The sequence below is a fragment of the Pseudochaenichthys georgianus genome, chromosome 2, assembly GCF_902827115.2.
Source record: "Pseudochaenichthys georgianus chromosome 2, fPseGeo1.2, whole genome shotgun sequence".
In the NCBI taxonomy this organism is placed as follows: Eukaryota; Metazoa; Chordata; class Actinopteri; order Perciformes; family Channichthyidae; genus Pseudochaenichthys; species Pseudochaenichthys georgianus.
The window spans coordinates 5,159,424-5,174,019 of record NC_047504.1 but is presented as its reverse complement, the minus strand read 5'-3'; the positions used below and the strand labels follow the sequence as shown (position 1 = coordinate 5,174,019).

At 45.9% G+C, this 14,596-nt stretch overlaps 1 protein-coding gene across 1 annotated transcript in view; it reads left to right on the top strand.

Annotated features, from left to right (window-relative positions):
- Window positions 1–2,117: 2,117 nt before the first annotated feature.
- LOC117458347 (collagen alpha-1(XXVIII) chain-like) overlaps window positions 2,118–14,596 on the top strand; it is a 35,751-nt gene continuing 23,272 nt past the window's right edge. Inside the window, exons 1-6 of the mRNA XM_034098760.1 lie at window positions 2,118–2,441; window positions 2,585–2,736; window positions 4,027–4,601; window positions 11,451–11,471; window positions 11,558–11,620; window positions 14,494–14,547. Coding sequence (XP_033954651.1) covers window positions 2,592–2,736; window positions 4,027–4,601; window positions 11,451–11,471; window positions 11,558–11,620; window positions 14,494–14,547 — 858 coding nt within the window. The 5' untranslated portion in view covers window positions 2,118–2,441; window positions 2,585–2,591. The remainder of the gene's footprint in view (window positions 2,442–2,584; window positions 2,737–4,026; window positions 4,602–11,450; window positions 11,472–11,557; window positions 11,621–14,493; window positions 14,548–14,596) is intronic.

Here is a 14,596-nt window from a genome sequence, read left to right as displayed (position 1 = left end):
GATACGCTATTTTCGCATATAACTTGATATTCTTTAGTTTTCCATTTGTACATGGTATCTCATATTGAAACTCAGTCGTTTGCTGAGTCCTAGATTTGCTAAATTGTGTGTATTATACAACAAAGAGTGAATAATCAAAGTTTTATTAATTTAGTAGCCAAAGTTGTACCTTTTTTAAAACTTTAAGGTCAGACAAGCAGTAACAGCATCTTCTTATTTCTCATTACAAACTAGCACACACAATATTAAAAAAAAAAAAAAAAAACGTAAACCCTTGCTTTGCATAATCAGGTCTCCTCACGAAGGACGGAGAGCGGAACCAGATTTAAGGAGAACTATTTTTCAAGGGAAGCATTCTTGAGTGACAGCTCAACTTTCCTTGCTTCCAGGAGTACAGTAGGCACTAAAAACACACACAGTTATCCCTGTTGCAGAGTTATGTGAATCCAGTTTCAGCTTTTATGGCTGCAGACAGTCTCATGGGATGTTGAGACTCCTCTGATCCGGGACTGCACAGAGATTATAATGAAATCAAAGAGTTATGAGACTTTTCTTTGGTGCTGATAAGAAACACGCACCAGGTTTCAATAAGAAAACGGGGCTTGTTCTGAAGAAAGTCAACTGTGATAACCTTTAACGGGTGGCTTTCAAGAGACCTCTGGATGATGTCATGGGTCAATGCACAAAATCTGACTTTTCTGAAAATAGTAATTCCATTCACAATGTGACTGTAGATAAAAAGACAAATGCCAGAGGATATAAATATGGATTTATCTGTAAATGATAGTGGCAGTAGCCTTCATACGGATTTACTTCTGTCTGTCGTCTAGAAATTTATGTTTTTAGTGAATTATGCCAACAGAAAGACAGCTCTGTGTTTTTAAGGATGAGTCACGCTATGCTGCCTTTGCAAGGTGTGTTGCCTGAGGGTATAAATCACCTATACGAACTATTCCAGATTATCCTGCGGGCGAGGCCCCTGAAAGCCAAACATAATGTATACCTTAAAGCAGATATACTAGATGTTTTCAGAACTACACTGGATAGACAGATTAATGTGAAAGATGTAGCTTGCAGTCTGCAGTTTCTCTCTTTGGATTTTATAGTGTCTTTGTTTTGGTTCATTCCAACAACTTTACTGTTTCGGTTTAGCTCTCAAAGTTCCATTGTTGTCTGCAACACGATAGCAGAAAGACAACCTTAGCAACTAGCTAGAGAACATAGCAAGCAAATTAAAAACCTTTCGTTTTTGGTGGGGACGAAAGGTTCATTATGAAGATTTCCAGCTTACACCAGCAATGTAAATTCAAAATTCTCCAAACAGTACAGTTGCAGTTAACATCCATGTCGGTCCTAAATGCCATGATAATAGTTTCTTAAGAACATGTTCTGTGAAGTTACGTTGACTTTGACCCTCGGTCGAAATGGACGTCTGTGCTAAGACATTCCAGAGGTATTGCATTCAGGAGAAAGAGACAGATGGACAACCAGCACGACATAATGCCTCAGGACTTTCATTTAACAGTTCAGTAGAAAGCGAGACTATGTAACCTTTGCTAAAGAGCGCCACAGTGGCCAAAAGTAACAATTGGAGTCATGGCAACTGCTAAAATACAGTGTAATGGTATCAAGTCCTCAGACATATCTATCTTAATTAAGATAATATTAGATAGATAGATTTTTTGTAAGAATGCGACTTTACTTTTTCAAAGCTAACAAAATAATACTTTACATTACAGTACTTTTGCCAACAAACAGTCGGACTCAGTGAAATAGATTTGAAAGAGCAGTCAACATGTGTAAACTCTTCACAAACATGACCAATGACATGACCTTGGTGTCTTAATGGGTGCTCCCATGAACCCTAACCCCACCTAACCCTAACCCAACACATTGAAAACACGTTTGAATTCTAACCAGCTGTCTTTGACACATTGCTTTTATTCCCAGGGGACTTGCTTTCACTCCCTGGTTTTAAATAGTCCAGCACAAATACAAAATGACTTTCTTAAGAAAAGGAAATAGGAAGGGGGGGCACTCATTGCTCTGTCATGGTGAGGGCTGTCTATACGCTGTACCCCTCCCACACACTCCCCTACATGGGAGTGAGTGATTTTGAAAGAGGGCTGGACTTCCCTTAATTTACTGCCAGTTTTGAATGGCTTGAATTGAGTCTCATTGGATGCAGAATACAGTCTGAACCTTTAGTAACACACTGCCGCTGCTGCTGCTGGTGTCCCCTCGACGTGCCTTGACCTTCAGACTCAATCAGGATCCATCCCTGGAAGAGGACACTCGGCTGGATGCTCAGGACATGGAAACAAACTAACTCTGAATGAAGAATCCTTCTCCTTTTCCCTACTTGCACTTTTCCTGAACATCCTCACTGCCAGGAGAGCTTTATAGAGCTGAATACAGTGGAAAGCTAAGTCAGCAACATTGTGAGTTATGCATGCCTGATGCCTGAGTCTCAAACCCTCATGCTTGTTAAAGCTTGTTCTCTGAGTTTTTTTCTGGAAGGTATTAAAATGTGAGGACGTGTCAGGGTCTTTTTATCTATCTGCGTCTTCTCTTTATCTCTCAGGGAAGTCATGCTGCCTTCTCTGCACTGGCTCCTGCTCCTGTGGGGACTTCAAGGTCTCTGTGCACAGGACTATGGTGAAGACTATGAGGAAGAGGTGGTGACCACCAAGAAGAAGCTCAAAGTAATTCCCTCCAATTCCATACCGCAGAAATGTAAGTATTTTCTCTACATTTGGCCTGGGGCTGTTTCATTGGCTATTTTACACTGATATAACTAGGTAAAGTGGCATGGAATTTGTGAAGGCAGAACATCTTTCACTTTTTTCATCACCGGGAGAAAAAGCTGCTGCCACAGGTAAAAAAAAAAAATCGAACATGATACTCAACAAGGACATCGCTGGAGGATGCAATCCACTCGGATTGATCATATCTCTAAGGCCTCTCGGAGCCATCCATCTCCCGTGTGACCGCTCAGTGCTCTGTTACCCAAATGTTTTATACGCTCAGAATCCTGGTTCCTCAGGCGCATTCTCTCGGTGACATATTTCCGCCAAGATTAATGTGATTTATCCTCAGCCTCTATTACATCTGTGACCTCCTTCCTTTGCTGAAGGTTGGTGCGGCAAGTTAAGTTGCTTTTATTCCCTCTTCAAAATGTATGTCACATTCATGAACACTTATCCGGAAAGGGAAGCCTATAGAGCTTAAATAGTCAGTAAATCACCTTTACCCCTCCTGAAGGCTCCATAGATAAAGATTTCTCCCTGACTCATAAAATCCATTTGGCTGTGAAGACGTGGATCTATATATTTGGCTGGATATGAAAGTCTTTTTCCCTAAACCAACTACAATATATCATGTTCAGACGAGTTGAACAGCCATACTGTGTTGATATGAGAGTAATTAAAGATGTGTTTTCATTGTAAAGGTGCAGACAAGTAACTTGGCAACAGAAACTCATGAATAATACATCCCGTGCAGTTAACTTGTTGGTTTGTTTTCTTCATCAGAAGCAATTACAAATATCATCTTATGATTAAATGCCAAAAAGTAATGATATGCAATCCTTTTAAACAGTTTCCCCTTGGTTACAGTCTAAGCTAACCAGTGTAAAGAGATCTTCTCACCAAACTGAAGAAAAGAAATAAGGCCCCGATTATACTGGGTTGTTTTTTGTGATTGTTGATAGGCAACCACCAAATCACCTGTTAGGCTCTCCATTCCTCTGACCACAGGGCTGAAAGGATGTTAGCTAACAGTAGTTGCGGCTATTGCAGCTAGTGCAACGTTGAAAGTGAGCTAACGTTAGCTTAGCGCAAAACACCACATAAGGTCAACTCTCAAATTAATCAATTGCTTTTCAGTCACATTGAGCGAACAATTCCACGAAAATGCTTCACTGTAATTCAAAAATAATTGTCCAAAGCGGCTGTCTGAATCAGTGCAAACCCTTACTTCTTTCTTTTGATGTCATTGCTAAGATTTCTTCTCTTCCTTCCTTAGCACTCATAGATGAAGATTGCAGTTTGGAGATAGCCTTCCTGATCGACAGCTCGGAGAGCGCCAAGGACAACCATGCCCAGGAGAAGCGCTTCGCCTCGGACGTGATGGGCCGGCTCCAGAACCTTCAGCTGCAGACGGGCCGGGGCCTCAGCTCCAGGGCCGCCCTCCTCCAGTACAGCAGCCATGTCATCATAGAGCGGACCTTCAAACAGTGGAGGGGTATTGAAGACTTCAAGGCTCGAATCACACCCATCGCGTACATCGGTCACGGCACCTACACCACCTACGCCATCACCAACCTCACTCGTATCTACCTGGAGGAGTCGGGTCCCAGCAGCATCAAAGTGGCCGTCCTGCTCTTCGATGGCGTCTCACACCCGAGGAACCCAGATATATTTTCTGCCGTGGCTGATGCCAAAAACCAGGGCGTCCGATTCTTCACCATCGGCATCACACCTGAAGCCAACGAGCAGGCCAACGTAGCCCAGCTGCGGCTAATCGCTAGCTCCCCTGCCTCCCGCTACCTTCACAACCTGCAGGACCGAGGCATTGTGGATAAATTCATCAAGGAGATTGTGAGTAAACATTAACTTTGTTTTTGTTTCAGATTTGAAACCGAATTTTCAAAAGTGACATTGGTCAAATTAGCGTTCTGGTTTTAGATGCTATGCATTATAAAGTCATTGATTTGGGCAAACATAAATTACAAAGGTACTTTAATCATTTGTGTAATTGCATATATTTTAATTTTTTGTTTATTACCAGTAATGTAAACTAGATTTTTAGCTTCTCTAACTTCTTCATTCCCCCAAAAAGCAAGTCCTTACAAAACCCACTGCTTTATGTTCTCATTCATAACACTCCGTTCGATGTCTCACTATGGGATGCGCCTCATCGCGGAGCAAACAGAAGCATCAATCTCATTACGCCGATCCTGATTGGCTGGTGATCTTGACGTCAGCGTCAGGGAAATCACCCCCTATAAGTAGCTTGCGCCACAACGCATGCGTCATTCAAACACCTCTTCTCGCTTCAGAGCACATCTCTGCAGTAGCCGGACAAGCTTAACGGTCCACAGACTGAACCCAAATACCCATTTCGGTCGACGGGCGCTCGCCGGCTACTCCTTCTGCTTCGCAGGAAGACGGTAATACTAACGCTGTTAATATTTCAAATCGACCTCGCTCTTCTCTTACCCGAGAAAGTAAGGTAGGTCCGATTTTTCAAGCTAGCAGCACACCTGTTGCTAGCTCGCTCCCTCTCTACCGACACCACGGTAGCGAGGAAGTTTTTTCTTTTCTCCACGGAGGAGGAAAGGATTAAAGGAGCATACTGTCACACCAGTCAGTATTCTCCGGGAATAAAAGACCCACCGTCCTTTTCTCCGGATTAAGGACAAGGTGGTAACATCTTTTTTTCCCGTCCCACCTGTCGAGAGCGGGCCCTCTCCACGCCACGAGGCGAACAAAATGGACGCCCCTCTCCCTCACACCAGAGGAGTCAGGGACTCGGTGGCTCGACTCTGCGGCTGCGGGTTGAAGATCTCGGGCACAGACACACACCAGGTCTGCTCGTCCTGCCTCGGGCTGGAACACGCCCGAGGCGCTATCGACATCCCCGGCTCATGCGGACATTGTATCCGCTTCAAGAGCCTCCGCCGACGGTTAGCACGACAAGCTAGCCTGTCGGAACAGGACCCCCCCATGTCCATGGACCCGCCGGCCGGCAGTCAAGACACGGGGGCGTCCGCCACAGAGAGTGAACCCCTCTCCGTGTCGGTCTGGGGCTCATTATCTGCGATGGCCACAGAACCGGAATCCCGCGCCCTGGCAGGCCGGGACCCGGTGACGACAAGCCATGCGGGAATGGATTCCCGCGCTTTACCAAGCTGGGGCTCCCGGTTAGACCTCACCATGGTCTCACCCGCGGAGGATGTCCTCGAGCTGGACTACGAGGAGGACGAAGAGGAGGACGAAGAGGAGGACGCCCTGGCGTTCCTCCTGTCCGAGTCGGATGAACAAGAAGAGGACACCTTCATGTCATCGGCCCAGGCTGCAAAGCCTGGAGCGAGGGCTGCTCTCCCGGGCGATAGCGCACCAGCTTCGCCCGGTCTGAGCATGGACCTGCAGGCCGTGTGCAAACGCGCTGCGGCCAGACTCAACGTCCCGTGGCTTGAAATGGCCAAGGAGACCTCCAGGTCCCGCTACGAGGGAAAACATCTTCCCCAAGCAGCGCGGACAAAGAGGCAACTCCTTCCGGTCTTCCCGGAAATGTTGGATGAAGTGTCGGTCTCGTGGAGAGACCGGCCCTTCAGCAACAAGGTCCCAATCCAGGGTGCCTCCTCCCTAGACTGCGACAGAATGGAGAAGCTCGGCCTGCTCCGCATACCGCCCATGGAACCGCTGGTCGTCACCGAGCAGGAACCCCACGCTGCCAGCAAAGTCGGACCGCTTTCAGTCTACAATGACTGAAAAGTCTTACAAAGCTGCAGCGTTGTCCGCCAGGGCCCTGAACGTGTCCTCGCTGCTAACCGCCTACCAAGCGGAGCTCTGCGAGGACTTGTCGGGTAGCTCGGGAGCAGCCACTCTGGACGAGATGGCAGCGGTCACGGACATTTGCCTCCGTGTCCAGCGCTGTGCCGTCCAGGCCACGGGAAAGGTAATGGGGATCATGGTGGTGCAGGAAATAGCGAGGTGGCTCAACCTCACCAACCTTCCTGACCGGGAAAAGGAGGATGTGCTGGATATGCCCATCGTTCCCGAGGGAATTTTCGGCTCCGCTCTCGCCTCCATGCAAAGGAGGTGTGAGACGAAGAAGAAGGAGGACGAGGCACTCCACCTCTGCCTCCCTCGAAGGGTCCAGCCGCTGCCTTCGCAGCAGCAGTCCTTCGCAGCAGCAGTCCTTCACCCAAGCTGTCTCGAACTCTGCTCAGTTTAAAGCACCGGACAAGCAGAGGTCGCAGCCCACCCCGAGTCCCCAGCCCAGGCTGGAGACAAGGGCAAGTTGGCCGAGAAAATCTCCGGTTACGGCTGCAGCTCAGGCTCAGCCAACCCAGAATTTCGGCCAGCAGTCGAGGAAGAAGAAGCGAGCGGCGTGACAGCCCCTCCTTCTCCCCTCCGTGACAGAGCTGTAAGTTCATTCCCCAGCTCTGAATGTGTTCCCGCCGCCTCGAGAGATGCCTAAACACCATCCTCAAGTCCGCACAAACACATGTCACACATTGATTGATTCCTCTGTCATAAAACATTTGCCGCTGACGCATCCAGGCTTCAGGCCGAGGGCGTAGCTAAAAAAAAAATGAAAAGAAAATCAATGAAGCCAATAAACAGCCCGTCAATTGTTCCCCTTCTGAGAGCAGCTACGGCATCTCTCAAAAGGCGGATTACTGACGGGTCTGTGAAGGCACCACCGTCACGCGCATGCGCAGTGCCGGCTGGGGCTGTAAGCGTGACATCTCAGCTGGCTCTAAGGAGCATACAGCAGGAGATACTCACGACATCTGCCTGGGCTTCTCAAAACAGTTACACACTATCTGTTTTCACAAGCCCAGAGAGAGTCAACCCATATTCTAGAGAGAGGTTCTCTCTCTCCTAGAAAGAAGGGTTTTATCTATAATGCCCGCCGAGCAGAGTCAGATTACGCAGACAAATGTCCTCGTAGAGCACCCGCTCAACATGGGGCTCATAATAAAACTAAACCCCAAACGCCACGGCGTGCGGAGAGTATTGGTTATTATGTAACGTGTAGTGGCACTACACCCGACTTTTCTAGTACGGGACGCGCCTACAGGTGCTGTCCTTTCACGGAAGGTGGTCACCACGGACGCAGGTCAGACAGGCTGATAGGGTATTTACGAAGGTTGCCCGGTGAGAGGTCCCTAGAACAGAGACCTCCAGCTGGCGCACGTAAATCACCCGGAGCTTTTAGCGGTGGTCCCCACCCTAAAACGCTTCCTGCCTTCTCTCAGAGGACACCATGTCCTCGTGAGGATAGACAACACGATATCGTGTATGAACCGCCAAGGGAGGCTGCGTTGTCTCCAGTCACACACACTGGCACACAAACTGATCCCTTGGAGCGGCAGACGTCTCCTCTCTCTGAGAGCGACACAGGTACCGGGAGTGATGCACCTCGGGACAAAACTACTGTCCAGAGGTGCACCACTCTATGCAGACTGGACTCCTCATCCAAGGATCGTGAGTCCGCTGTGGGTGCGTTACGGCAGAGCCACGTTAAATCTGTTCGCATAAAGAAAAAATGCTCAATGACAGCTGTTCTCTTTAATGCACGATTTAAACGCACTGTTAGGCGGGGACGCACTCGTACACGATTGACCTCCGGGTCCTCTGTACGCGTTCCCACCCCTGGCTCTGTTACCCCCAACTCTGGCCAGAGTGAAGGAGCAACGCCACACACTTATCCTGATGGTTCCGCCCTAGCCCGCAACGTACGGGCTGGCGGAGATATATCAGCTGTTGTGCGGGCAGCCATGGCAGCCCCCACAACACAGGGACAGATTGTCTCAGGCGGGGGGGGCGATCCTTCACCCACACCCAGAGCGCGGGGCACTACGGGCCTGACCCGTGAGTGGTACAATCTGAATACAGTGGGACTCCCTCAGAAGGTGATAAACACTATTCAGAGTGCGAGAGCTTCCTCCACCAGGTCTCTTTACGACTGTAAGTGGAGGGTGTTTGAGGAGTGGTGCCTTCAAGAAGGACACATCTCTTTTCAATGTCCTGTCGGGGTGATTTTATCATTTCTACAGGACTTAATCGATAAACACAGAGCTTTCTCCACGATCAAGGTGTACCTGGCTGCTATTGCTGCATGCCATGTGGGCTTTGAGGGAAAGACGGCTAGCCAACATCCTTTGGTTTGCCGTTTTATGAAGGGAGCTCGCAGGCTCCTCCCTGTCTCCAGGTCGCTGGTGCCCTTATGGGACCTGGCAGTGGTTTTAAATGGGCTCAGAATGACCCCATTTGAACCCCTGGAAGGAGCTGACATGAAACATCTGTCACTCAAGACAGTGCTGTTACTGGCCCTGGCATCCGCCAAGCGGGTCAGTGATATCCATGCACTGTCTGTACATCCCTCATGCACTCAGTTTGCCCCAGGGCAAACTAGAGTGTTGCTGAAGCCCAACCCTGCCTTTATACCAAAGGTGGTTGGTTCGTGTACCCCAAGTGACATTGAGGCATTTCCTCCGCCGCTGGTTTCCTCCGGGGAGCAGCAGCAGGATCTGTTGTGTCCAGTCCGGGCTTTACACACATATATGGACAGATCAAAGGAGCTACGTCTTAATGACCAACTCTTCGTGTCCTGGGCTAACCCTCACAAGGGCAAGTCTGTTACTAAGCAACGGCTCTCCCACTGGATCGTGGAGGCAATTGCTTTGGCCTATACGAGTCAGAGTTTGCAAGCACCTTCGGGTCTGCGGGCTCACTCGACTCGGGGCCTGGCTACATCCTGACCCTTGAGGGTGTTTCCATCCAAGACATCTGTGCAGCGGCGAGCTGGTCCTCGCCGCTCACTTTTGTCCGCTTTTACAGACTGGACGTCTCCGCTCCAAGCGTGGCCCGAGCAGTGCTGGGCACCTTGTTGAGTCGGGACTCTACCTGTTAAGTTCTGGTTAATCGGTGATCTTCGAGATAAGCTCGTCTGGCAATACGGGAGCTACAATATCCCATAGTGAGACATCGAACGGAGTGTTATGAATGAGAACTATAGGTTACTTACGTAACCCCAGTTCTCAGAGTAACATGAAGTGAGATGTCTCACCAGACGGCCCTCCTTGCTATGGTGAAGCGAGAAGAGGTGCTTATTTTGAATGATGCATGCGTTGTGGCGCAAGCTACTTATAGGGGGTGATTTCCCTGATGCTGACGTCAAGATCACCAGCCAATCAGGATTGGCGTAATGAGATCTATGCTTCTGTTTGCTCCGCGATGAGGCGCATCTCATAGTGAGACATCTCACTTCATGTTACTCTGAGCCCTGGGGTTACGTAAGTAACCTATAGTTTTACCTCATTACATGACGGATGTACACCTGCCACCTGCTGCCATAGTAACAGTTCTGCTGTCATCACTGTAAGATAAATGCATCCTGATTCACTCAGTTGGGCGAAAAAAAATCTCTTTGTAAATTATTTTTCGCCCAAGCGTGTGTTGAGAATTACCCCAAGACAAAGTTTGTCTTCATTCCCAGTTTTTTATCGTGAGTGATTTGGGTCACTTCCATGAACTGACGGTTAATTTCCACTGACATAATTAGAACATGTGCTGCGCAGCAACATCCTGTAGACACAACCGGGCTGCTGGCTGTAACATATGCTCCGCGTTATAAAACAGTTCTACCAGCTCCACAGACACCACTTCAAACTCTTAATGTTGACACAGGTGGTATACGTCCAAATATGATAAGGGGAAACTTTATAGAAAGGTTGCATCAAGGCTCCGACAGCATTGATCCTGACAGCATGCAATTCTGCTGGCATGCAAGAGCCCAGCAGCACACTTTCATCTCATTGCCCTCCATGTGCATCTGTATGTCATCAGAAAGTTCCTCTGTGAGACACTATCTTCAATCTTTCAGTCTCAGCATTTGACCACATCACTCCTCTGTCTGTCGTCTTCAGACACCCGACACCGAAACATCCCCTGAATGCTTAGCGAGGATATTTTACCCATCAACGCATGTGGTTTGTTTTTCGTCTCATTGGAATTGTGACCATTCCTCCTTGTGTAGAGAATGTGGTTAGCTTTGAAGAGAAAAACAAAGTGTCTGGTGAAAATCGGAGCTTTGCCAAGACGAGGAAACGAAGGATGTGAATCCACTCGCAGAAACAGGTGGAGGAGGTCGAAGGCCTGAACCCAAGCCAGCTGTGGACATGTTTAATTGGGTGTTTGGGTATCAGGTGCTAATAAAATCTTACAATCTAACTTTGAGACCAGAAGTAAATGGTTTAGTTTAGGTTTACTTTATTTGTACATAGGCCTAGGTAGATTTTGGGTTGCGTAAGACAGAGAGGCATCCATCTTTAGACAAACAAAATACCACAACAATCATAACCTAAACCTCAAAAATAAAATGATAATAAATAAGTATTGCTTTCATAGTATCTGTACAACTTTGTTCATCTGATTGATGGCCGCTGGAACAAAGATGTTTTTATTTCTGCATGTTCATCACATTGGGACCATAAACCTCCGGGCTGTATCTTCATTTCAAAATGGATACATCCGCTTTACTGTCAGGGACACGGATTAAGCTGAGTCATCCATCAGTCTACTTCGACAATATCTCTTTTATAGTCTTTGATTCCTGTGATCTGTTCTGACAGTGTGTGCTGGGGGGGGTACATGAACCATATGGGCTCAGTCTGACAACATCTTGACATTCTTCTGTTTCTTGCTCCACAGACGGCTCTGGCAGATGAAGGGGTAAGTCTCATGACTGAGCTTTTTTCTTTGCACATTTCTTGATTTATGTCCCCAAATGTCTGACTCTTCTTTCCCCGTGTTTGAAGTGTCCTCTGGCCCAGAGCAAGTGTGCTTGTGACAAGGGTGAGAGGGGACCCAGCGGCCCTGCTGTGAGTATGAATATATGATTATTAAGTTATTGTTCATCCCCCTTTCTCATTATATCAGAATGTATTGGAAGGGATCATTTTAATTTCATTATAGACACTTTGAAAAAGTCAGAAGTATCTTTTTTTTGCGTCAGTTGATTTCAAACTGTTGATCATTTAGCCACTTGTTAGCTTGTTAGCACTTGTTTTTTGAGAACAAAAGCTGAATATGTAATATGATTATACTTTAGCAAACCCAGCGTTAGCTTTGGAAACTAAGAATGATAACGTTATATTTTCATAACTATGAGCATAGTATTATGTATTAAACTATTGGTTCAAAAAATATACATTATTTGTTGCTATTAATTTGATAATATACTGTAAGGAAAATATCTCATACTTCTGGTTGTCCCCTCAACTTTAGATAGATATCGTCATGCTATTTTCTTGTAGAAGGAACACAGTAATGCTGCGTACCGGTCATCTCAATAACTTAATATTTCACTTTGTATGGTTCTATTTTGGACCTCCTCTGCTACATACAGTAAGATACAGTATGTTTCCGATCTTGAAACCACATGTTGTCTGCTGCTGCCCATAGAAACCATCACTGCCAACTGAAGCGCTGTAGAGGACAGCACAGCTGACAAAAGGCTCCCTCGATGCCAACAGGCTGTATAATTGCAGGGTTTTGTGGAGCTTTAGTAAATCATGCGGTTTTGAGTTTCCCTGCAGCAGTGTTAGTAAAGCAAATACCTTGCATTCCTCTTACAGTTTATTGAGAACAGACATAAACAGATATTTACATGGGTAATCAGGAGGATCATGTATTTCCAAAGAACCCAGTCACTTGGGATTGTCTGAGGACAAATGCTCTCTGGATAGGAGGTTACATGCACAACTTTCTTCTTCTGCCAATGCCTTTTTTTACAAAGTGAAGGTCAGCGGCAATTAGACGTAGTGGTTGGGCTTTGATGTATTTTCACAGGATGAGAACAGAGTAATTACCTCTTTAAACGTAATGCTCCGAACAAAAGCTGTTTCACATCAGCCGCATCACACGGACAGACGGGGAGATATTTGAAAGAGAACAACATGCACGATGCATGGAAACAGAGCGAAGAGCCAGGCAGTTGTTGGGGTGATTCCTCTCACACACATGCAGACCACTGGATAACCCCCCTCTGACTCATCTGCGCCCAGACTTCACCAGAGCTGCACAACATGTTGCTGCAACATGGAGCCGAGGGGTCAAGAAAAAGATCTCTTGAATTGCGTATCGCAGAACACAAGGCAGCTAACAAGAAAAAAGACTCTGTGACTAAAGTCTGATTTAAGGGTTGTTTATATTTCACATCATAAATCAGAATCTGCAAAGTAACTCAAATAAATGCAGTGGAGTAAAAATACCAGGTTAACCTCTGAATTGTAGTGGAGTAGAATTACAAAGTAACAATGAGCTGCCATGTGGGTATATATTAATGCTATATATTAATGCTGCGCATTATGGACACAAGCGATTTTCACCCATTTATAAATTATATGTTTTACATTTGATAACACCAATGTGTTTAATACTGGCAACTTCTAATTGTGGGAAAAACGAAAACGTTCAGTAGAGACGTCCCATAGAACATTTTGCGAAACACAATAGCCAGCATGTGTAGTTCTGGGGGGGCGTTCGATTCCAGTTTTGGATAGTCTGGCGTGGTTTCGTTCCATTTCACACAGCTGTTTGACGCTCGGCGTAACCTTACGGGGACTGTAGTCCTAAAGATAGCTGGGGATTATGGGTAGTGTAGTGTCTTCGGCCATCCTAAATTCAGAAATGTTGACAATCGCAATGATGCTCGAAATGTCCCTTATAGGCCTACGTCTGTTTCCGGTTATTTTTATTTTGAAATTCAGTTCCTGACGGACGCCAAAAAAGCCCGAGATTATGGAATTAAACCAATAAATAAAAGCAAGGATAATTGTGTGTTATTGGTGAGTAAATAACAGTGTGTTATTTTGAAAAGAATAACGAATTAGAAGGAAAAAAATATTTAAAAATACAGATTTCAGTATCCTGAGGCTCTGAGCCCCATTTCTTTTCCTCACAGACGACAACAAAAGTCAGAAATTATACGATTTAAAATAAAATCAATAATTGTGGCTTGATATTGAGTAAGAACATGTTTTTATGAACCATACAGCTTCCGGTCTCCCACGACCCGACCGGAGAAAAAGACGTGCTGCAGGCAGTATAAAATCGTGCTGTGCAACACGAAAAAAAGGGGCAAATCGTGTTGGTGAACACGAATCAATAGATTACAAATCGTGTTGGTGAACACGAAATGCCGTGAGACTGGGTTGTTCTATTAGCAGCTAAAGCAAAACATGGATGAATAGCTACGCTACAAGTTAAAGCTGTTGTTCCCTTATTTAAAATAAATTAATAATAAATTTGCCAAACTTAAAGGCATGGTTGAATATGTTGGGATTTACACCAATTCACTTTCTTGCTCAGTCAGATGAGAAGATGTATACCACAGGAAATATGAAGCTACAGTACAGCTAGTTAGCTTAGCTTAGCATAAAGCTTATTCAGCCTATTAACATCTCACAGGCTTATTAATAAACCATGTACTTGTTTGTTTAGCTTCCCTCTGTTAGCCTTTATGCTAAGATAACCTTTATCTTAGCATGTTCTTTATTGTTATTGATTTAAAGCTCTTTATATTAGGTTTAAAAGTATCACATGTTATTTCCCGCATAACCACTTGTATAAAGTGGCTAAAGCTTACCTTAATATGTTTTGTATGTAAATGTAGAAAATAAGGATGTATTAGGGGTACTATTGTATGATTTGTTTTTATTCAGTTATTTTACTTCCATTATTTTCTACACAGGGCAAGAAGGGCCGTCCTGGAGAAGATGGAAACCCCGGCACGAAAGGACACAAGGTGTTCCCCCGTTAAACAATCACTCATTCACTACCGGTTCGAGACAAGA